Source organism: Myotis myotis, unplaced genomic scaffold (genome assembly GCF_014108235.1).
Source record: "Myotis myotis isolate mMyoMyo1 unplaced genomic scaffold, mMyoMyo1.p scaffold_m19_p_3, whole genome shotgun sequence".
NCBI lineage: Eukaryota > Metazoa > Chordata > Mammalia > Chiroptera > Vespertilionidae > Myotis > Myotis myotis.
In genome coordinates, this window is record NW_023416335.1 from 182,256,549 (window position 1) to 182,281,462 (window position 24,914).

Below are 24,914 nucleotides of genomic sequence, written 5' to 3' on the forward strand. Positions count from 1 at the left end.
AGCAAGGAAGCATTTCTTCCACGAGTGAGACATGTCTAGTTGAAGAGGTATGCACCGATGTTTTTCAGACACCCAGAGGAAACAGCCTCCCAGGACAAGAGGAGTAAAAATCTCTGCCACACACACTCTCTGGTTTGAGCTCAGGAATTTGTTACCTTCGGGATACTTCCAACTGCTCATTCATTCATTCATTCATTCATTCCCTCACTCGCCAGCACTGTATGGAGGTACCAGGCACTGAGCTGGGTGTTGAAGACACAGAGATGAATGGCAACTTGCATCTTTGGAGTTACCAGGGACTAACAGAGAAACCGAGCCTTACTCAGTTTCTGGTGAGACCATATAGATTTGCAGAGAACTGGGGAGAACAGGCTCTAGGCCTCACTTCCTCAGGCAACGAGTAGGCAAATCAGGCACATTGGCTGAATTAGGTGGTGGTGTGGGGAGGGAGGAGACACACACACACACACACACACACACACACACACACACTCCTGTAATTGTTGCATCAAATGAGCTTTATAACCGAGACGCTGAAAGTGGAAAATTCTGCTTTATTTTGAAAACATTCCGAAGCACCAGCACTATTCCGGGGAACACATCCTCAACATCTTAGCTAGAAACTGTAGTCTGCTAAAGTCGACCAGAAAAGCGAAATTGAATTTTATTTCTATTTGGATGAAATGAGAGCGTGGAAGTCTTGAAGAGGCGAAGCTTGATTTCCGACATCATGCGGCCTCTGGCTGCGGTCACGCCGGCGGGGAGCGGGGCCGCCTTCGCCAGCAGAAGGTGACCTGCCGTTTTGGGGAGGAGGAGGGCATGTGCATACTGGAGCCCTTGTCCTTGAAGGGGATTGAGCGAGCGGAGGGGAGGGGTGGGCGGTGCTCGGGTTTCCAATCACAAAGGAGAAAGCTGCGAGGCTGCAGGGAGGCGGGCCCGCCTCTTCCTCCTCCTTGCAGAGCCTGCGCCCGAGCAGACAGACGCTCGCAGCCGAAACTGCCTTCTTGGCGCGACTCTTCCCACCGTCTGAGCAGCCTTCTCTCTCCTGGTAGGTTTCAGCTCCATATCCTCCATCCTGACTCAGAGGCCACCGGGAGGGTCAGACAGGGGAGTCCTTGTGTTGCGAGAGAGAGGGAAGAACTGAGCAGGGGGATGTCCTCTACGGCCTTCGGCCCTGAGCATCCGGACTCCAGTCCTGGCTCAGCCCGTGGGTTCGAGGCTGCGGGTCTTGCCTTCCGCGGGGGGAGCAAGGTGCAGCCGAGGCGGTGCGGCCGAGCCCCAGTTTTGGCCGCCGCGCAGCGGGGCTCGCATTCGGCCCGTGCTCCTGGGGCGCGGGGGGGGTGGGGGGGTGGGGGGGGAGACTTTCATTTGCAGCTAAACCCCGGGCTCGCGCCCTTGATGGGCTCAGGGCGGTCACTGTACCCCCAGTGCCTGAGGAGCCAGGGGAGGAAGGAGGGACGAGGGGATAGGCGAAGGCTGGCTGATCTTGAACCTGGGCATTGGGATCTCCTGCCGCGAGAATGGAGAAATGGCCCTGCACTGGCGGCGAGGAGGGTCAAGGATGACCTGCAGGTTTGACCTGCTCTCGGGTTTGGCCCCGCAGCTGGAGACGCTGTCCTTTCCAGAGCTCTAGACGGATGCCTTCCGGGCCTTTTTTTCCTGGATGCGCGGGATGCTGTGTTTACTTTGCAGCTTTGGGTGTTGAGAGTAAGGAAGGCCTCGACGTTTTCCGTGGAGACCTTCTCCGAGGAGACCTGCGGTTGCCGCCTCCCTTGTGACCTGCCCCTCGGGGCTGCGGGCGCCTGGGCGCAGGAGGAGAGGTGGCCTGTGGGCGGCCAGCACTGGAGGCTGCACTTCGGGCCTGGAGAGAGGAGGAGGGGGAGGGGGGAGGGGGGCGAGGGGAGAGGGAGGAGGAGGGGAGGGCCGGCGCTTCCTTAGTGGAGGAATTAGATGGCAAACATGGCTTTTTAAAAAGTTAGAATGGAGAGCTATTCGTAAGGGGGTCTTTGTTCCTGAACTTAAGGCACTGGTTTATTTCTAATGACTTCTATGCACAAGGGGGTAGGGGGACTGCACTGTGAAGGACCAAGAATCAGAGGTTATTTTTACCCTGCGTATCATTCTTTTTCCTTACAGCCACCAGTCTGACCTTGGCACAGTCCTGCATACAGAACCTTTTATTCTAATTTTTTAGTAACTTGTATGAAGGAAATATTGAAGAAAAACACTTTCTCCAGAAAGATACGCAAGAATCTGTACTGCCTCTAAATTGTAATTTCTGAAATTCCCAAAATTGATTTTAAAAGATCTATCTGAATAACCGGTCGGTATTTATGTAGCAACCGTTACTGGATTATTGTTTTCCATTGCTTTCTGCGTCCTCTATGTACCTGAAGGATCTAAAGCAACTTAATGGAGAAAAACTGTGCATTTGTACCTTCCTCTGTTTAACAAGAAGAGAGGCAGCATTCTTCTGATTCTGCTAAAAATGCCGGACGTGTATGAATTTCATTGTAAGGTCATCTGGAAAGACAGTTGCATGCTGATCTGGATTTCACTAGCATCCACAAGAAATGCAAATGTGCTCTGTAAAGGCTAAAGGATCAATTTAGGAAAATGTGGGTTTTTTGGGGGTGGGGGTAGCTTTAGAACAAAATAGTTGTTACACAGTTGTCTCCAAATTTAAGTACTTTATTCCAACTCAGAGACTTACTAACTCTTAACATATACAATTGCTAAACTAGGTTTTGTCATTTAGTTTATTGCAGACTAGAAACAAAAAAACAGGATTGGGAGGCAGGGGCGCAATTTGAAACAGGCACAGTGACCGCCAAGGCGACAGTCTAGCATTATAAGTAAAAGGAAACATAAATAATGGACATTATAATGGGTCACGATGATAACTGATACTTAGTTCTGAAGAAGAGGCTTACTAATGATCTTTAAGAAGGCAGGGTGGTACAGTAAATTTTGCGATTTGTTTTAAGTATTCAGAAAGGGTACCTAATTATCTGATGGCACAGATAAATTTGGTATTACTGTGTAGAATGTTTTCCCATAGCTTTCAATTTATTTATTTTTTTAATTTTTGGGAGCTTTTTTTTAATAAAATGACTGGAAAGAAACTAATTCAAAGGTTGATAATCTCTTATTAGAACCCCCTGAAAGGAAAATATATAATTATCTAACCACCTTTCAATAAGCTTCCAAGGTACACTAAAAGGAATTCAGGGTGATTTTTTTTTGGGGGGGGGGGGAGGACACCTTTTGCACAAACATCACTCATCACTATTTTATTGTCACTGTATTTATTTAAGCACACATTGTATATTCAGTACACTGTGACACATTTTAAATAAGACTTAAGTAGCCCTAGCTGGGTGGTTCTGTTGGTTGGAGTGTTGTCCTCTGCACATATCTGAGTTATGGGTTCCATCCCCAGTCGCGGGAGGCAACTGATCAATGTTTCTCTCTATCCTTCTCTCTCCCTTCCTCTCTCTAAAATCAATGAACATGTCCTTGGTTGAGAATTTAAAAAATCATCATCATAAGATTTAAGTAGGAGAAAACAATAGAAGAACAAGTCAGTCCCTATCTTCCATGTGTGATAATAACCATTAGTAGAAATTATATTGATAATTGGCCATTAATGTTTTTAGACCAAGCTTAAATACGGGTTAATAGTGAGCTCTAACTTAGTTTACATAGTTACATATAAATTCTTTAGAAGGAGAATAGAAAGATCAGTTTGTTTAAATATAAATATTTTTGTCTTTTAGCCAGTGAATGAATAGCCACAAGACAAAAATTGTTAAATACAACTTGTTAAATACTAATACGGAATCATAGACTGAAGAGAAGAACCCAAATTCAAACAGCTTCATGGAGGTCTTATCTTAAGTTCTCCATTAAATGAGTGACATGGTTCTTTAAAGTAAATTCTGTGTCCTAGCAGTCCATTACGCTCTTTTTAAACTGTACTTTAATTGCAGTAGTAACATTTTTAGGATAGTTCCCATTCAAATTTCATGTGTAATATTTTGATTCTTTTCTTACAGGGCACAATGGCGACTCTTAAGGAAAAACTGATTGCACCAGTTGCCAAAGAAGAGGCAACAACCCCAAACAATAAGATCACTGTTGTGGGTGTTGGACAAGTTGGTATGGCCTGTGCCATCAGCATTCTGGGAAAGGTACGTTTTAAGAACACCGTACATGCTGGACACTATCAGCGTGTGTTCTTCAGGCTCTTCAGGTTTTTATTGTATCTTTAAAAGATGTTTTTTTCCTGAATAATTTGAAGTAAGTTGTAGGCATGATACTGCACCTTCAAATATGTAAGCCTGTGTCTCCTGAGAGAATGACAGTATCCCTATATGACACAATAGAGTTAACATTCCTAGGGAGCTGTTTATATACTAGTAATACTATTATCTAATATATAGTGCCCAGATTTAAAACTTCCCAGCTGTCAATATCATGCTTTTTATGGCTGTTTTCACCCCAATCCAAGATCATCTACACTAATAAAAGAGAAACATGGTAATTAGTGTCACTCTGCTACCCTTCCCATTGGCTAATCAGCGAGATATGCAAATTAACTGACAGCCAAGATGGCACCAGCAGCCAGGCAGCTTGAAACTAACATGAGGCTTGCTTGCTTCAGTGACGGAGGAAACCAACGTTCCCCGCCTGCGGCTGCAGGCCTCTGAGCCTGCAGTTTAAGAAACTATGTAACAAATACCGCCGGACTTCAGCCAGTAGGATCGCAACATTGTAAGCAAAGGCCAGAAACCTACTTTCAGCAGTGGAGGCCTAAGAGCTGGAGCTTCAAGCTAAAGCTGGCCCAGAATAAAAAATAAAAATAAAAAAAAAGGAAAAAAGGAGCGGTTGGGAGCTTCAGTCACCCCCAGCCTGAAAACAGCCCTCAGCCCCTCACCCAGACTGGCCAGGCACCCCAGTGGGGACCCCCACCCTGAAGGGTGTGTGACCAGCTGCAAACAGCCATCATCCCCTCACCCAGGCTGGCCAGGCACCGCAGTGGGGACCCCTACCCTGATCCAGGAAACCCTTCAGGGCAAACCAGCTGGCACCCACCCATGCACCAGGCCTCTATGATATATAGTAAAAGGGTAATATGCCTCCCAGCACCGGGATCAGCGGAGCCGTGAGGCCTCCCGGCACTGGGATCAGCGTGACAGTGGGCAGCACCCAAACCCCCTGATCGGCCCTGCTCTGTGTGTGACAGGGTGTGGAACCCCAACCCCCCCCCCCCCTCCATGGGCCCTGCTCTGTGTGTGACGGGGTAGAGCCATAACCTCCCCATCGGCCCTGCCCTGAGTGTGAGAGTGGCGGCGCCCCAACCCCCTGATCGGCCCTGCTCTGTGTGTGACAGGGGACGGTGCCCCAACTCCCCTATCGGCCCTACTCTGTGCGTGACAGGGGGCAGCGCCCTAACCCCCTGATTGGCCCTGCTCTGTGCGTGACAGGGGGTGGCGCTGCAACCTCCCCATCGACCCTGCCTTGAGTGTGACAGGGGGCAGTGCCCCAACCCCCCAATCGGCCCTACCCTGAGCGTGACTGAGGGTGGCATCGTAACCTCCCAATCCGCCCTGCTCTGTACATGACAGGGGGCGGCGCCCCAACACCCAATCGGCCCTGCTCTGAGCCCGACCAGGGGCTGCACTTAGGGATTGGGCCTGCCCTCTGCCACCTGGGAGCAGGCCTAAGCCAGCAGGTCGTTATCTCCCGAAGGGTCCCAGACTGCGAGAGGGCACAGGCCAGGCTGAGGGACCCCCCCCCTCCCCAAGTGCACAAATTTCTGTGCACCGGGCCTCTAGTATATTTTATATACTTGTCACATCTCTTTATTCTTTAATTCAGAACTATTACTTGGGTTTTCTTTGTCTTTATATCAGTGACATTTTTGAAGAGTCCATGTCAGTTTTGTAGAAGGTTCCTCCACGTACGTTGGTCTGATGTTTCCTTGTAATTACGTTCAGGTTAATATTTTCGGGTGGGTCATGAGTAGATGATGTAATATTCTTCCTGATACATTACACTGGGAGTCATGCGGTGTTCAACTCGTCTCATTGCTGGTGGTGACTGCAAGATTTCTCCACTGCAAATCTCCCCTTTTCCTCTACAATGAATAAATACTGTGCACAGTGGCTTTTTGAGGTCATGGAAATATCCTATTATTCGCCTCAAAATTTTACCCAATTGTTTTATTTTGAAATAATTTAAAATTTACAGAAAATTTGTAAGGAATAGTAAAACAAACAAACAAACAAAAACACCTATATCTTTCATATCCACTTTATCCAGATTTACCAATTCATAGATTTTTATTATATTCTCTCTCTCTACACACACACACACACACACACACACACACACACACACACACAGTGGATTCATTTTTAACCATTTGAGAATCAAATGCAGATATCATACCCTTCTAAATCCATCAGAGTATATTTATTTAAAATAGGACATCTTCAGATATTCTCACATAACAAATGCGATTATCAATATCAGGAGGTTTAACGTTGAGATCATACTATTAGCACCTTCCACTCCAGACTATATTTTTCCTTTATACTTCCATGGACTTGGGGCTTGCCTTGTATTCTGTTGTGCTTTAAATCATAATTAGCTTTGTTTAGTTTCTGAGGACTTTTGAGGAAAGAGTTCTTTTCTTGTTTACCTCACTGAATTCATTCTTGTTCCTTCTCAAGGGTGCCTTCAATATAGGAACTACCTACACCCCTCCAAAAGCAAAAATGCCTTGTCTTTAGAACACACTGTCTCTTTGTATTTACGGGAAGGCTGCCTGAATAACTCCTCACCAAGCATATTTCTATTTGCAAAGTTCAAATTATAAAGGAACAAATTCTGGATCTCCACTGAGAAAAGTTATCAAAGCAATCAACTAAAATATGTAGGGTGCGATAATGAAGGTTTTCTTTTGCATTTTTTTCTAGCTCATTTTAATTGACTAGGTGCCTGTGATTTACTAGTAGGATAGCTGCTTCCCAAATTACAGGGAATTTAAATAACCACGCTTTAGTGCTCACTGTCCATGCCAGTAAAAATTAAACGTAGTCCATTTTACGTCCCTTTTATGTAACATTTGAGTGTGTAACCTATTCAAAGTATTTTAACCAAAATGCTTCGTTTTTAACAACAACCTGAAGAAGTGGGAGCTGCCCTATCCTGTTTTCAGCTGAGGTGGCTGAGACTTGAGATGAAGTAGCCTGCCCACAGTCTACTGGTGGGGGCAGAACAATATACTTTTTTCTTTTTTTAATCCTCACCAGAGGATATTTTTTTCATTGATTTCTAGAGAGAGTGGAAGGGAGGGAGGAGGGGGTGAGGGAAATATAGACTTGAGAGATTGGTTCACACACACACACACACACATACACACACACACACACACACACACATACATCTTGACCTAGGCTGCATGCAACCAGGGTATGTGCCCTTGATGGGGAATCAAACCCATGACCCCTCCATCTGCGGGGCCCCTGCTCTAACCACTGAGCAACCTCCCGGGGCATGATGGAACTGTATTTTGAACCCAAGACTGAAATTTCTCTTTATTCTGTACTAGTATTTGGGTGGTTAAAAACAAAGGTATTAATGCAATACCAGCTAAGGATTTTTCATTCTTCCTGCTAATCTCAAAATTTACATTTTTCAGAAACCTGTATGTGAGCTATCATGAGTCTATGAGTACTCCTATGACTGGGTTTTTTGTTGTTGTTTTTTTTTTATTTATTTTTTTTAAAATATATTTTATTGATTTTCTACAGAGAGGAAGGGAGAGAGATAGAGAGCTAGAAACATCGATCAGCTGCCTCCTGCACATCTCCCACTGGGGATGTGCCTGCAACCCAGGTACATGCCCTTGACCGGAATCGAACCCGGGACCCCTCAGTCCGCAGGCCGACGCTCTATCCACCGAGCCAAACCGGTTTCAGCATCCTATGACTGTTTTAATTGTACATTTGAAGTCTTCCCTAGTAAATAATTTAATTGAGACGGTATCTGCAGGTATATAATACTTTGGCCCATTTCCGGTGCTTGAGAGAACAGACCCTGCTGCTAACACAGTAGGAATCTTCCAATTCAGATGCTTGCTGTGAGGGAATGACTGCCTTGTTCAAAGTCCATTTGATTAATTAAAAATATTTAAATCTGATTTTAATGAGTAAGCATGAAAGTGCTTCAAAATTGGTATTGATATTTGCTGAGGATTATAAACCCCACTAGTTTAACAGAGAAAGGAAATGAACAGTGCCTACTCTGTTCAGTCTCTGTATTTTGCTTCATTTCTCTATGAAAGTTCTGGGAGGGGATTGTCATCTATGTATTTTCGTTGGGAAAAAAAAAAAGACTCAGAAAGATTAAGTGACTTAGTTAAGATCACATAGATAGTGAGCGCCAGACCTGGCCTTTTGAGTTCATCGCTGGTGTGCTTTACAGCGGACACACATTGCTTTGGCCCAGAAACTGAGCCTGGCTAGGGCATCAGAGATAGAGAGGTTGAGGGGGCCCACACCTCAGCTAGGCCTGTGAAGGCGGCTCAGGCCCCTAGTACCGTGTCCCAACATTACGAAGACTCAGTTAACTATTTTCTGCTTGTGCTCTTTCCCACTCCCCCGACCCTCATTGCCAACATAATAACCATAGCGAGCTTTTATAAAAACGGGAACTCTCCTACTTAAACTTTTCAGTAATGCCACAGTTGCACGTATGCTACACACATGCAAAGACCCTGCAAGGCCTCAAGGATCTTTCCCTACCTGTCTCAGGGCAAAGCAGCGGAGTGCACAACTCTAGGGGGCGCCATCCACGGTGTCAGGAGCACCTGCTGATGCAACATGGTGGCGTTGTGTCCAACCTCATCTCTCACCCTCTGCCTTATTTCTTCAAAACATCAAGCTGATTTCTGTGTAAACCTTTTCACTTGGTTTTCTCTTCACCTGGAATGTCTACCCCAGACCGTCACAGAGGTGACCCTCCCTATCAATGATATCATGCCTTTGAAGTTAGGCTTTCCCTGACTCTCCAATACAAAGTGAACTTCCCAGTAACTTCAATATCACTGTGCCCCTGGTGTTTAAGCACTTGCATCATCAGAATCATCTTAAATTGTCTGCTTCATTCCTATTCTTTTCCTGATACATTTAATGAGAGCAAGGACTTTGCTAAATTTGTTCATTCCTGTATTCCTGATGAGTAGAATAATGCCTGGCACATTCAGCAATAAATATATATTAAATAAATGAATATTCCTGCTATTACTAGTAAATTGCATTTACATTTGGCTGAATTTTTTCATAGCTTTTCCTTTTTCATGGCTTCTGCCAAATATGACTTCTGCCCCACTACCAATCCCAAACTCTGCATGGAGCTGCCAGCTCCTCCTCAGCCTCCCAGGATCACATATCAGTTCCATGAAAATTCTACCCTGAGCTTCTGTGCCCAGCTGCTTTTGGTCTGAGTGTCTGTTCTTTTTTATTTTTTTTTTATTTTTTTATTTTATTGATTTTTTACAGAGAGGAATGGAAAGGGATAGAGAGTCAGAAACATCGATGAGAGAGAAACATCGATCAGCCGCCTCCCGCACACCCCCCACCGGGGACGTGCCCGCAACCAAGGCACATGCCCCTGACCGGAATCGAACCCGGGACCCCTGAGTCCGCAGGCCGACGCTCCATCCACTGAGCCAAACTGGCCAGGGCGAGTGTCTGTTCTTGATCGTCAACCTCAGCCATCTTCTTGAACAAGCAGCATAAGAAGTCTCTTAGAAGGAGCAAAGTAATTACAGATATACTACAAAGCGGTTTTTATAGGCAAAGTCAGCTTACAAGTGGGACTTAATTAAAACTTGGAATTTGTATAAGAATAGACGGGTTAATGGAACAGACTAACAGCCCAGAAACAGGCCCAAACCATATTAAATGATAGAAGTGACATTCCAGAGGAGAAGAAAAAACAAATTATTGAAAAATAGTGCTTATCCATTTAGCTAATTATTTGAAAAAAGTTACACCTTTTCCTACCACAAATTTCACGCACCCTAAACACTTCAAAATAAAAATGCAATCATTAGTGCGGCTCAGTTGGTTGGAGCATCGTCCAGTAGGGTGGCACTGAAGGGTGGCGGGTTCCATCACTGGTCCAGGTGTGTACAGGAAGCAACTGATCGATGTTTCTCTCTCTTTGATGTTTCTCTCTCCTCTCTCTCTCTCTCTCTCTCTCTCTCTCTCTCTCTCTCTCTCTTTCTCTCTCTCTCTCTCTCCCTGTCTCTCAAATCATTGGAAAGCATGTCTTCAAGTGAGGGTTTAAAAAATGCAACCCTCAAATATTAAAGCATTGGTGGCAGGAATTTACTAGCTAAGAGAACCAAGAGGCAGATTATCGCTGTGCCCAGTCCACACGATACTTTAGACTAAAAGACATTTTTGTAGACATTTCCACAGTGATGGTCGTGCTTTTCAACTGGCCTTATTCCTAAATAAATTATTGCTTTTGCAATTAATCTGGGTCTTGCAGTTTCAAATATTTAAAAATATATTTACAACTTAAGTGGAATACATAGATGGTAAATTCATGGGCTATCCACTAAGTGAAAGTTACTGCAGGAGAATTGTTTAAGCCGAACAGCAGCATCCGTCCTCAGTCACACGTGCTCCATGTGCCTGCCTCCACACTTGGAGGATATTCAGTGGTGCAGATGCAGCTAAATTCGGCGCTGCAATTACTTTTTAAAGTGTTGGATCGCTTCCTTCCTTGCCAGCTGTGTAGGCACTGCTCAGCCAATTCTCTACACCCACTGAAATAAAAGACAGGATCTGAGATCCTGTGATATCCTTTTCCACTTAAGCCCCAAATTGTTTTGCCCTGTTGCCTTCACCAGCACACATGTGATGTTACTAAAATAAGAGTGATGTTCTTTGTGTTCAGTACCTTGACAGAATGCTAGTGCTATTATTAAGTTGTATTGAACATAACTTAGTGGGTTGCCAAGTAATGCTTCATTATAACATTGATGCAATGCTGTAGGAACTTATCTCTTGTTTATATCAATTAGCCTATGGTAAAATTGGTTTCGAAATAGATCATTTCACCACAGTTCCAAGAACCTATCAACAATGTTAAGTGAGGACTTACTGTGTAATGTAGGACTTAAAAAACAACATGAATGAGGGTTTTGTGTGACCTTGTTAGAGGCTGCAAAGAAACAAAACCATTTTAAAAGGGTTAAAATGTGTTTAAGTAAAAATAGATGAAAATTAATGCCAGTGTTTGACATTTATGTCAATAAGAAAATATTTACAAGTAATTCCCGTCTCATAAAAGGGTGATTTCAGAAAATTTGCAAGTTAAGTTGTTGCTTGGAACTAAGAACACATTCCATCACAAGGAGGCTCGAGTCTCAGATAAACCATCACAAGCAAACCCTCACAGCTCACTTCTGGAGGCTAGCCAGCCATTGGGATTCTGGAGACAGGATTGTCCTCATTCCTTGGCTCCTGCAGGGAGCGGGACCTGCTTTGATGGCCGAGCAAAAGTAGATCAAGTTTCTTGTTGGCGATCTCACCACTCTCTCCTTCTTCTCTCTCTGTTGGTCACCAGTTCCACCCAAGGTTACTCCTTATCCTTCAAAGTTCTTCCTGAACTCCCATTACCAGTGGGCTCCAGCACTGACATATCATATTAAGCTAATTATTTTGCAAACAGTCCTACTGAAAACAGCAGAGGCAAAGACTAGTGATGTTTCACTGGGAAGGATAGCTACTTTTTACTTTGCAAATAATGGATTTCCATAGAATAACCAAATTTCAAAGCTGAAAGGCTATTTAATTGTATCTAGAGCAGCCGTGGGCAAACTATGGCCCATGGGCCGGATCTGGAACTAAAAAAAAAAAAAGACCGTACCCTTTTATGTAATGATGTTTACTTTGAATTTATATTAGTTCACACAAACACTCCATCCATGCTTTTGTTCCGGCCCTCCGGTCCAGTTTAAGAACCCATTGCGGCCCTCGAGTCAAAAAGTTTGCCCACCCCTGAGAGTGACACCCATCCACCTTACCCCCCCCCACCCTGCCCACTTTTAAAGAAGAAAAAATCAAGGACTTGCTGAAGAACATGCATGATTACTGAAAGGAAGAATCCAGAGTTTTGTTTTTCTTTCTCCCCACTATTCATGCAGAGATATAGAGAAATATAACTGTGTAAAATATGTTATGTATAAGACCTTTTATAAAACATGTGAAATTATGATACTGGATCAAGAGTTAGGCCAGTGGTTCTCAACCTTCCTAATGCCATACCCTTTAATACAGTTCCTCATGTTGTGGTGACCCCCAACCATAAAATTATTTCCGTTGCTACTTCATAACTGTAATTTTGCTACTGTTATGAATCGTAATGTAAATATCTGATATGCAGAATGTATTTTCATTGTTACAAATCTGCCCTCTGCCGAAAGCGGTTTGGCTCAGTGGATAGAGCGTCGGCCTGCGCACTGAAAGGGCCCAGGTTCGATTCTGGTCAAGGGCATGTACCTGGGTTGCGGGCACTTCCCCAGTGGGAGATGTGCAGGAGGCAGCTGATCGATGTTTCTCTCTCATCGATGTTTCTAACTCTCTATCTCTCTCCCTTCCTCTCTGTAAAAAATCAATAAAATATATTTTAAAAAAAAATCTGCCCTCAGAAACCCTCCACACTAGGGGTGACCTCAGGGATGGACACTCTGCCCAAGGTTGTTCCTGGGTCTAAGTGAATCTCTTTGTCACCATCCCCAAGTAATGTGAAGAATTGTGCACCCTGAGGCCACTGTTGAATCAAGTTGGTTTCAGCAGCAATATTTACATCTACATATTCTTAAAGCCATTTGCATTGTGTCAAAATCTAGTTGAATACTAGAATGAAATTCTGAAAAATCAGTGTCTTGAATATTAATAGTTCATTATTCAAGATGTTTTATCATGAATTTGTTTCAAGAGCACACCTAACCTCTGTGATTAAAGTCTCAAGGTTTGTAGACATTTGGCTCTTAGCCATTTAAAGGGTTCTGGGTTGTATTGTGAGCTGGGTTACCTATCCTAGAGTAGCTTAGGGGACTAACACCTGTTTTTGTGATTGTAGTCTCTGGCTGATGAGCTGGCCCTTGTGGATGTGTTGGAAGATAAACTCAAAGGAGAAATGATGGATCTGCAGCATGGAAGCTTATTTCTTCAGACACCTAAAATTGTGGCAGATAAAGGTAGTGTTACTTCATGCCCAATGCAACCTTTTCTAATAATTGATATCCTCGGCCCCGGATACAGCGTTAGTCTTCCCATCGTGGTGAATCTAGTGTTGGCAGTTTCTTCTTTCCTTTGGGTTCCAGTTCATTCTGGAGGACAAACACAAAAGTATTACCTCTGTAAACATCCATGTGGCTTCCACACATTTGGCACATAACATTTTAGCAAATTGTATTATGATGTTTGTTTATGTGTGTCTGAGAATAGGAAGGTTTCAGACAGGAAAAATACATTTGCCCAAAGTAATTTATTTGAGCGCCTTGATGAAGCTAAATGCATTCATGTTCCAGCCGTCTGCTCTAGATGAGTAGGTTTATGCAATGGTTCTGCCAGCACAGCATGGCTCTGCCTAAAGATACAGAAATGTGGGCTCCAAGGTAATGTCTAATAATACTCCTACCAATAAGAGCTGTTACTGATTGAATTGTTGAGCAGTCTGTGTACTGTGAAACTTTCTGCATGGCTCATCTTACTTCATCCTCATAGCAGCCCTTTGAGAGGTAGATCCTATTACCTCCGTTTTATGGGAGAGGAAACTGATAAAATATTAATGACTGTCAAAAGTTACATAGCAGCATAGCTTAATTGTGAATCGTCCATAGCTATAGAGTCTAATGATTGCATCAAATCATAATGTCTTTCTATCTGGGGAAAGGACACGTCCTCCAGAGAAACGCCCTGCTCCAAGTGAATAAGCTTGAGTATTAGAAATTAATTGCTAGCCAAGAATTAAACACTTCAGTTCCCTCCTTCCCCATCACAGACTGAATTAACATTATAGACCTAAAGGCACCTTTAAATTGCTTTTTTTTAAAAAAAAAATTTGTAATTAAATCGTAAAGGAGGCTGGTTCCTCTTTTAGTTTTTAATTTTATTGATTTCAGAGAGGGAGGGAGAGAGAGAGAGAGAAAAATCAGTGAAGAGAGAGAATCATTGATGGGCTGCCTCCTGCACACCCCACACTGGGGATTGAGCCCACAACCTGGACATGTGCCCTGCCCGGGAATCGAACCGTGATCTCCTAGTTCAGTGATGGCGAACCTTTTGAGCTCGGTGTGTCAGCATTTTGAAAAACCCTAACTTAACTCTGGTGCCATGTCACATATAGAAATTTTTTGATATTTGCAACCATAGTAAAACAAAGACTTATATTTTTAATATTTATTTTATATATTTAAATGCCATTTACCAAAGAAAAATCAACCAAAAAAATGAGTTCACGTGTCACCTCTGACACGCGTGTCATAGGTTCTCCATCACTGTCCTAGTTCATAGGTCGATGCTCAACCACTGAGCCATGTCAGCCAGGCTGCTTTTTTTTTTTTTTTTTTTTTTTTATTGAAAGGCTGCCTGTTGGACTCACCGTTTATGCTTTGTATTATTACTGACAATGCAATATTCTATAAAGTCAATTGCAAGTTGAAATTTTTAGCCAGAGACATAATTTAAGACCTCTTTTATTTTCTGGTACATTCTCCGAACCAGTTTTATGTTTGGAATGCTTCCCTATAGAAGGAAGGAGCCACAGGAGCATTGTAAAACCTTCTAATACAGAAAACGTAATTCTCATGTAAATTCTAGAAGCTTATGAATGCTGAGATAGTTTGGGGGCATATCACACCTGGTCTGTTTTGAAAAAGAGTTGTATTTAAAGTACCTTTTGCCTTCTCCCTCTAGACTACTCTGTGACCGCCAATTCTAAGATTGTGGTGGTAACTGCTGGAGTTCGCCAGCAAGAGGGAGAGAGTCGTCTGAACCTGGTGCAGAGGAACGTTAATGTCTTCAAATTCATTATTCCTCAGATCGTCAAGTACAGCCCTGATTGCATCATAATTGTGGTTTCTAACCCAGGTAATTGAATGCCTTAAGAGATCAGTTATGTTAAGTTCAGTGTGTTCGGGGTTTGTTTTATTTTTTTTTTTTTGAATTTAAGAAAATCTGTCTTGGTGTTCACTAGCAGAAGCAACTCACATGTCTTCTGTTAATGGCCCTAAAAGAGTGTTTGCAGAACTAATGGCACTGTCCCAGGCCAAATGTTTAAAAATATGAGAATTGTTTTACTGGTATATAAAGCAGTTTCATCTGTTTGTTTAATCTGGGTTTGTTGTAGAGTCTAAAAGCTTTTAAAATTTCTATAAAGATTATCCTAGGGTACATAATGAAACATTTGAACGTGGCTTCAATTTCTAAGAAATGTTTTAGCATATCTGACTTTTTGTTTTCCTAATCTCTAAAACTTCAAAATTGAATCATATTAAATTTGAAACAGAGTTTAAGAAAATCATTATTTAGTCCTGGTTTAAAGATGGAAACAGGCTGTATAAATAGACAAACACATGCTAACACCAAATGTTGTTAAAACTTAACACTTCTGGTTAAAAAGAATTGCATTATTTTAGCCTACACAGTCAAAGTCTACTCTCTATTTCACACTTCTTATGTCTATAGTTTGCCACCGAACTTATTGTTTATTGGTGAGCATAATAGATACATTGATAAAATGGTAAAACTGATTATCTCTGACAGCTCATATAGAGAAAGATTGTGAATAATATTTCACAATCCTAATACTTTGTGAAATATTGAGAGTTGAAAGCCAGCAAAGACAGAGGTTATTTTAGTATTCTTATTCTCTGTAATCCTGGGCCGCAGTTTATTAAATAGTTCAATCCTGCATCTGAATGTTCTCACGGTGGCAGATAGATGTAGGACAGGAATGAGAAATGCCTGGCACATAATGAAGCTGTTGTGTCCTGTACCTAAGGCAGACATTAATAACTGGTTATACCGCTTTCCAGGGGTAGCTTCACAGTTTTAACTCTCCCAGGAGTCAGACTGGCTGGAATCCAAGTTGCCAAGGAAGGGTTTATAATATCTAGTCCATAATGACCTTAAACTATCTTAGCCAGTGTCTATCTATGACTGTGAGATGGAGACTGCAAAATTAACCCCTTGCCTTGCTTGTGTGCGCATATTCCTACTTTTACAGCTTAGCCTGTAAGTACTGTGACCACAAGTTTTGCCTCTGTGCAGTCTCAAGGCTGAGCCACATCAGAATGAAGGCTCTGTCATAGAAATCTTTTTATTAAGTAGTAGGAAATGTTAATATCTTGTATTATAACAATTATTTACTAAGTAGTATCTGTTCCCGGGAAAATTTATAGTAGCATCCCTTGGTAATTTGGTAACCAATGCCTTTTGGTTTATGATGACAGTCACTAACAGTCATGGACTGTTAGAATTAGAAGAAACTTAAGGGGTGATCTAATTCAACCCTTTTTCTTTCCACATACAGTAAATTAATTAATCTGCTAGGTTCTTATATATTCTCATTTCAAGTAAGAAATTCTCATTTCTCCTAACAAATAAAAAGCACAATATTGCATTTTTCTTGTCTCGCTAAACCCCATTATCTCTAATATGAAAAGTCAAAGTACGTTTTTATAGGCACATCTCATTTGGAGAATGGGGAAGTGGGAGAGCAGGAAGTGGGGCATCCACTAATTTACATAGCAGTCGAAGTCAGTTTTGATTTACTTGCATATATTTTTCTAAAATTTGTAGTGGATATTCTCACATATGTTACCTGGAAACTAAGTGGATTACCCAAGCACCGTGTGATTGGAAGTGGATGTAATCTGGATTCTGCTAGATTTCGCTACCTTATGGCTGAAAAACTTGGCATTCATCCCAGCAGCTGCCATGGATGGATTTTGGGAGAACATGGCGACTCAAGTGGTAAAAAAAAAATTAATATAAAAAACAGACAATATTTACTGTGTACTACTTTATGGTATATTATTCTTGCCATTCTGAAATTTTTGAAGATGTTTTTGTTGATTTTAGAGAGAGAGGAAGGGAGAAGGATAGAGAGATACGCCAGTGAGAGACAGACATCGATCCGCTGCCTCTTGCATGTGCCCTGACCAGGAATTGAATCGGGACCTCTTGGCTCATGGGTTGATGCTCAATCATTGAGCCACACTGCCTGGGCTGATTTTTTTTTGTTTTTAAATTTTATTTTTATGCATTTTTGCATACCTAACAGTACAAATAAGTAATTTGTGGGGGATAATTTTATATAGACTAGGGAAATAATTGATTCCTCATCATTTTTTTTTTTTTTGCCTGCTAAATTTAGTATTAACTAGTTATTCTTGGTTAAATGCGTTATTACTATAATGATGCCAAATATCATATTCTAATCCACTCATTTTTTCGGTATTTATTGTTTGTATTCCAGTGTAAGAGAAAGCTTTCCCTTCTCCATTTATTTATCCATCTATGTATATCAATGTAGACTCAGATTTTTATTTTATTCCACAAAAGTTCTGTCACCATTGTCATAAAGCATAAATTATCTCAGCTTTGTCAAAGAATGGGCTCTTTAGGCTGACTCCTGTTTTTTTTTTTTTTTTTTTCTTTCCAGTGCTGTGACTTATTTTTATTTTTTAAAATCTTTATTGTTGAAAGTATTACATACATGCTGTGTCTTTTTGATGTCTCGCCATTTTTTGAGCCCTTCCTTGCTTTCTCTAACAATAAAGTGCACCAGGTTCATCTCGTACTTTCCCATTCCCAGACTGGAATCATCTCTTTCTCCAATGAGCTCTGTTTCCTTCTAAGGGGAATGGTATTTAGAAAGAAAGATCTGGCATAGGTGCTCATGCCCCTGGTATGTCTGTTTCTAAACCCTTTCAGTGGACAGAGCTATGATAGCCATCTTGTTGACTGAAAGAGGGATGAATCGGGTAACAAAAGCTTTTCAATAACCAGTGTCTACTATTCAATAATGTAAAATAAATCTTGCTTCAAATGAAATCTGAGTTTTAATAAACCATTAATAATAACTATTAATCATTTAAGTAGTAAGAGAGCATATGGTAAATCTCTCAAATATTTTCTTTATGAATTTAAATAGAAATATTGGACAGAAATTCCTAACTGCAACAATACCAACATTAAAATAATAGTGCACTTCTGTTTCTTTTATGGTTTATTCTGAAAGAGTTAAACATCATTTATTTTAAATGTTGTATTTTAAGTTTATATTTTTCTTTTCATTGAAATTAATATTTTCCAAACAATTTTTGTGTTAAAAACATTTATGACAATTGTGATTATATTTAATAACCCTAAGCTTATTTATTAAACATAGAATTTCATACATTGAATAAGCTTATTGTATAAAACTATATTAATACAAAACTTTAATATTAATAATGATAACAATGATCTTTGTTTTACTAAATTTATTTCTGCCCAGTATACAAATTTAAGGTATAAATTTTCCTTTGGATTTACTTGGAGTTTGTAATGTGATATTTGTAATGAGTTTATCCTGGTATTACAAGAATTTGGTTTCACAATTATTGCATTTGTGCATTTTTATATAATGAGGCTGATTTTTTTTTTCTGACACATTGTACTACTTTATTCAAGAGTTCTTCATATCCAAGCATTTATCTGAATTTATTTCCTATATAAAGTATTTAGCATAGTGTCTGATGTATAGTAAAAGCTTAATAAATGCTAGTCATTACAAATATACAATTTCTGGAACCACAGATCTAGAAGTGTAATAACATGTCTTCTAGTTCAAGACTTTCATTTTAATGAGGAAGAAATGGAGGCAAAGCAGTCGTTGTGGCTTGTTGAAGATCATTGTAGTTAGTGGCATCATTACAACTAGAATCAGATCTTCGGACTCTTGACCAAGTTCCATTCATTCATTACTATGTCATTTTTTTCCAAAACATCTTTCCCCCCTATATTATGTACATAAAATGAAAAATAATTAACCCATGCTCATTATTGAGTGATTTATGTAGATCTCATAGCTTTCATAAACCATGAAAATGTTTGTTTTCCACAGTTGGCCTGATTTTGCAAAAGTTTTGGGCTAAAAGAGGCTTTGGTTGGCCATGGGCAACTTCTCCATTCATAGCGGAGCTAGACGTCACCCCATGCATTTGTTTATATTTCCTGAGTCTCCAGTGCTTTCCCCCAAAAGTCCTTATTATTTCTTGAGGACCAGTTCCAATGCCTATATGTTGTACCCCTTTCTGTCACTCCTCTCCCCCCTACATTAAGTAGACCCTTTATTTATGTTTTATTGCACTTTCTCCATACTTCTGTGAGAGCTTAATCCATTGTTTTTGTTTCCTTTACTTGTCTGTTTCTCCCGGTAAATTCTAAGCTTGTCCATGTCATAGAGCAGCGGTTCTCAACCTGTGGGTCACGACCCCTTTGGCGGTCGAATGACCCTTTCACAGGGGTCGCCTAAGACCATCCTGCATATCAGATAGTTACATTACGATTCATAACAGTAGCAACATTACAGTTATGAAGTAGCAACGAAAATAATTTTATGGTTGGGTCACAACATGAGGAACTGTATTTAAAGGGCCAGAAGGTTGAGAACCACTGTCATAGAGCATGTCTTTATTCATCTTTGTATGCCTAGATCTTCAATATATGCTTTTGGCTGGGCAGGAGGTGTTAAGAATAGGCAAGGGAGTTGTTTTGGTGCATCCAAGCCTCCAGAGTTATAGCCAATGATAGAGGATCACCTTGTCTGTTATGCCTCTGGAGACATTCTTGGAAGGAAATTTTTGATCCAATTAAGACCAGAAAAATTCATTGTGGTCACATGAATTTTCTTTTAAGAAATAGACTGGCCCTGGCTAGTTTGGCTCAGTGATTAGAGCATTGGCCTACGGACTGAAGGGTCATGGGTTCGATTCTGGTCAAGGGCACATACCTCAGATGCAGGCTCGATCCCCATGCAGGAGGCAACCAATCTCTCTCTTTCTCTCTTTCTCTCTCTCTCTCTCTCTCTCTTTCTCTCTCTCTCTCTCTCCCTCTCTCCTCTCTGTCTCTCTCCCTTCCATTCTCTCTAAAAATCAATATAAAAAATATCCTCAAGTGAGGATTAACACCACCAAAAAAGATATAGACTGAACTTGAGGCATAAGAAGAGATACTTAGACTTCCCAAGATTTGTTTTTACCTTACTCCAGGAAAAAAAAAAAGCGAGGGAGGACTTATATTACAAAAATAAATAGGAGGAAAGTTAAAAATTTCTCAAGCCAAAATTTTGGGATAGCCTCCAACCAGAATCCCTTGTGATTTCACAAACCTAGAGAAAAACAAGAAGTCCATATTCTCTAATTATGACACAATAATTCTGTTTTGTACCCAAAGGTTGAAAGTTAGAAGTTCAGATGTGTGGCTATTTGATGCTAACGGCAGCTTTGAGGGGAAAATATACTGGAGACAGTTGTCATTGAGCAGTTCAAGTGGGTAGCTTCCATCAGAGGTGAAACCTGAACTAAGTGAAGAAAAGGTTTCTGAAAATAGTGTTAGAAACATATAAAATGTTTATTTTAGTTATTTTAATTTTTTTCAGTGGCTGTGTGGAGTGGAGTGAATGTGGCAGGCGTTTCTCTCCAGGAACTGAATCCAGCAATGGGAACGGACAATGACAGTGAAAATTGGAAGGAAGTGCATAAGATGGTGGTTGAAAGGTAAGTGGAAGAGGGCTTGATTTAAGACAATTAATTTTATCTTTGCTTAGATAAAATTATAAACACTTTCCACGGCTGCCTGCTCAGATAAACTCTTACTAAAGTAAATATGCAGCTGTTATCTACTGAAACAGACAAGACTCACTTATACTGGTCAAGCTTGCTATGCCAGTCGCCGTAGGGAAAGTAAATATTTTTCTAGAGAAATTCTGTTGTAGAGGTAACAGAAACAATACATAGAATTAGCAAGTAAGAAGGGCTTTCAAAATGCCTCCTGTCGATAGATAAGTCTGTCCTATTTAGAAAGTAAACCTAGACTCCACTAGTCTCCCAATTGCCTAAAATAAATACTTGCTGATTGATTGTTGAAAGTGTTTAAGCTGCGCTATATTTACCTTTCCATACTCAGATAAAGATGTCTCCCATTCCTTCCATTTTCTTTTTCTGGAAACTCTCTTAAGAGCAACCCATCTCTCTTTCTGTGACCTTTATGCTTATCATAAAACAAGGTGTCATTGGCCCTGGATTCAACTCATAACACTAACACTAACTATATAGTCTTAGGGAAGCCATTTAACCTTTAAGTTGAATCATGGGTTTCTCCTCTGTAAAGTCAAATGATAATAGAATTATTGTACAAATTGAGTAAAAGCACACACACCTATGCACATACTTATTATTGATAGGATTTTAATAAATGTTAGCTGTTAATTACAGAGAGTTGTAACAAAACTAACTGATATCTCAAATACGGAATTATTTTATTTAGATCTATTTTAATGATTCCCCCCCCCCCCCCCCAGGAATTTGACCTGTATAATGATAATATAGACCCTTTATTTTACAAATGAGAAAACTAGGGCTCACTCAGGTGACGTAACTTGCACATGGTCTTCTAGTCAGTGATAGATCCCAACTTCCTAATAGTTACTCCTCCCACCCCTCAAGGACCTGTCCCTTTGTGCATTGTGTGGTGTACACTTTGTGTTCAGAAAATTTCCAGGCAAAATATTGCTATCACCTTGCCCTTAACTGAGTTGGTCATAGTATTTTAGATGACATTGGTAAGTGGGACCTCAAAATCAAGATATATTTTGTCCTTTGAATATGAAGATTCATTTATTTTCATTGTTTCCTGATTTCATTAATATCTTTGGAAATGTTCATGTCTATGAATAAGAAGATTGGTTGGAAAAAGTACATTTTTACCACCATGACTTTATAATCACTTATCCAACTGTTATTTAAATTTATCAAAACATTTACATAGCACCTACCATAATGTGTTTATACTTTAAACATTTTACATGCATATTAACTCATTTAATAAACTTATGAAATAGATCCACTGTCGCTCTCATTTTGTAGAAGACACTGAGACAAGGAAGGTTAAGTAATTTAAACAAGATTACATAGTAAGAGACAGAGCAGGCGTTAAACCCAAAGAGGCTGGTTTTAATAACTATTGGGTATGATTTCAGTGATCTCTTTTGTGACATATTTTTTTTCTTAGTGCCTATGAAGTCATCAAGTTAAAAGGATACACCAATTGGGCTATTGGATTAAGTGTGGCTGATCTCATTGAATCCATGTTTAAAAATTTATCCAGGATTCATCCAGTATCAACGATGGTGAAGGTAAGACAAAGTGTTACAAAATAGAAAGTGATGTCTAGTGTTGTAGTCTATAAATCGAGTCATTTAAGGAAGGACAAGATAAGGTCTCAGCCCACAGTTATTTCTCTTATTTCAAAATTTTATGGAGACTTTTTTCTCTTCCTACAGAAATCCAAGGATAATAAGAACATAAACTTGTAGAGGCTAAGACATCCAATAAATTTTTATAGTTCTTTTTGTGTGAGGTGGCCAATTAAATATTAATTCTGAATCTTATTGGCATAGTCTCACAATTAATGATCACTTAAATAAGTGTATAATAGTTTTATTTTAAGTTGACATATTAAGCTATAGATTGCATATGATGTAGCACTTGATACCTAAGTAAATTTAGTTTAATTCAAAAGCCATGAAATAGTTAAATAGAAATTGATTGTTTTCACATGAAACTAGAATTGCATTAAAAAATTGTGAAAGAAAACTCATTTTCCACAAGTCACTGGCTAGGGTGAAAAAGTAAGGAGGGTGGTTCAGTAGATTAAAAGAAGCATACAAAAAAGATAAATATTGAAGCATTTGGGAGTAAAACATGGTGTCAGATTTTCTTAAAAACAAATATGGCAAAAGTAGATTCATTGCCGAATTTTAGAGTGCATATGTAAGAATTTGTTTTTTCTCTATCCTTTGGTATATGTACAAGATTTTTGGAAGTTAAAAGTTTAAAAATTTATTAAAGTTACTTGTTTTGATTATTAAATAATTTAATTAATTGTGTAGTAAAATTGACCCTGTGAATAAATTAGTTTATACAAACTGGTAAAGCTTTTGGGAATTATACTATTTTCTTTTCCAGCAACTCTGAGGTGTTATAAGAATTTTGCCTTTGAGTGACCTCCAACTACTATTCTGGACCTTATAGGTTGGCTACCACCTGAAATTTTCTTAACTAAAGAATTTTAAGAAACCTAAGATTTCATGAAAAGTAGCCCATTAAGAACCACATTTGAACGCAATTTAATTTGAAGACATATATCAAATTCTGTTAAAATCTACCTAAGAGAGAGAGAATTGTCATACAGTTCAATAAAGCACTTACTACTTTCTTAATAAATTTCTAGTTTTATCAGAGTGTATATTTGTCTTTCCTATGTATACAACCTAATTCAAAACAGAAGTATTAGGGAAATCTGAGCCTGTAAGTAATGAAAACTAAAGAATGAGTTTGTGCTTTCACATTTCCTACAATTCTTTCTATTCAAAGATAGGACCTAGGATCATTCTTACCTCTGGTTTTATTCTTTAATCTAAGTGCTTTTCTTGTCTGGCAGGGGATGTATGGCATTGAGAATGAAGTCTTCCTGAGTCTCCCGTGTATTCTGAATGCTCGGGGATTAACCAGTGTAATCAACCAGAAACTGAAGGATGATGAGGTTGCTCAACTCAAGAAAAGCGCAGATACCCTCTGGAACATCCAGAAGGACCTCAAAGACCTGTGACTACAGGGTTCTAGGCTGTAGAAATTTAAGAACTACAATGTGATTAACCATGAGCCTTTAGTTTCCATCCATGAACATGGATCACAGTTTGCTTTTATCCTCCTAAATATGTGAACCTGGGCTTACAGAATCAAAGCCCATACCTGGTGTAATGCTTGCAACATGAGTCCTTGAACAAATAAATTAACGATGGTAGTGTGCTTCTGTTTCTGGAGTTTTTCCTTTAATGGTTTCTGAAAGATTTCAGTCAGTTTTGCAAATAATTTTTCTCCTACATCATAACTTTCCTTAAATTCTGTTATCTGCATTTCATCTTCTATAGCTCCTCCCACCAACCAGCACAAAAATTCTTGGTCACAACATGTGCTATGATTTTGATGTCCTGAGAATATGGTTATCATTTTTTTTTTTAAGGAATTCGATGTTTTTCATAGCAAAATTGAAAGTACAGAAATTTCACATAGGTACTTGCTCCCACACATGCGTATCTTTCCTCATTATCAATATCACTCACCGTAGTGGTATGTTTGTTAAAATCAGTGAACCTATATTGACACGTCATTATCATTACGTTAGGGTTCATTGTTCGTGGTGTACATTCTATGAGTTTGGACAAACTATAAGGACATGTAATCATCATTATAAGAGCATTTTCACTGCTCTAAAACTCCTGTGTTACCATTTTAGGGTCACAACTGAAGAAGGATCTGTAGCCAGTGATTACAAGGAAGTCCATTTTATTTCTCTGAAAGACAGACTCTAAAACAGCTTTCTAAATTGGGATTAATTTTGTTAGAGTTAGATCTACTTCCTAATGAAAAACAGTTTGGACTGGATTATCCAGATACAGGCTACTGGGAGACAGCATAATATGGGATTTAGTAGGTCAACTTAAGGCATACTCTCCTTAACAAGGATTCTAATTTATAAACTAGGGGG

The 24,914-nt window shown here is 40.1% G+C and overlaps 1 protein-coding gene across 2 annotated transcripts; it reads left to right on the forward strand.

Annotated features, from left to right (window-relative positions):
* The first annotated feature begins 890 nt into the window (after nt 1-890).
* On the forward strand, nt 891-24,175 carry LDHB (lactate dehydrogenase B). 2 transcript variants are annotated; one of them, XM_036300504.1, is made up of 9 exons: nt 933-1,048; nt 2,137-2,513; nt 4,059-4,193; nt 13,174-13,291; nt 15,012-15,185; nt 16,899-17,072; nt 20,746-20,863; nt 22,377-22,500; nt 23,808-24,175. In XM_036300504.1, exons 2-9 carry the CDS (start codon nt 2,502-2,504, stop codon nt 23,973-23,975), a joined length of 1,023 nt encoding a protein of 340 aa, XP_036156397.1. In that variant the 5' UTR covers nt 933-1,048; nt 2,137-2,501; the 3' UTR covers nt 23,976-24,175. The 2 variants fall into 2 exon arrangements, with proteins under 2 accessions (XP_036156398.1, XP_036156397.1); XM_036300505.1 differs by lacking the exon at nt 2,137-2,513 and having other exon boundaries at nt 891-1,048.
* Nucleotides 24,176-24,914: the final 739 nt, after the last annotated feature.

Coding starts and splice junctions, on each gene's coding strand:
- LDHB (XM_036300504.1), top strand. Junction 15,186..16,898: donor AATTGTGGTTTCTAACCCAG/GTAATTGAATGC, acceptor TAAAATTTGTAG/TGGATATTCTCACATATGTT. Junction 20,864..22,376: donor CATAAGATGGTGGTTGAAAG/GTAAGTGGAAGA, acceptor TTTTTTTCTTAG/TGCCTATGAAGTCATCAAGT.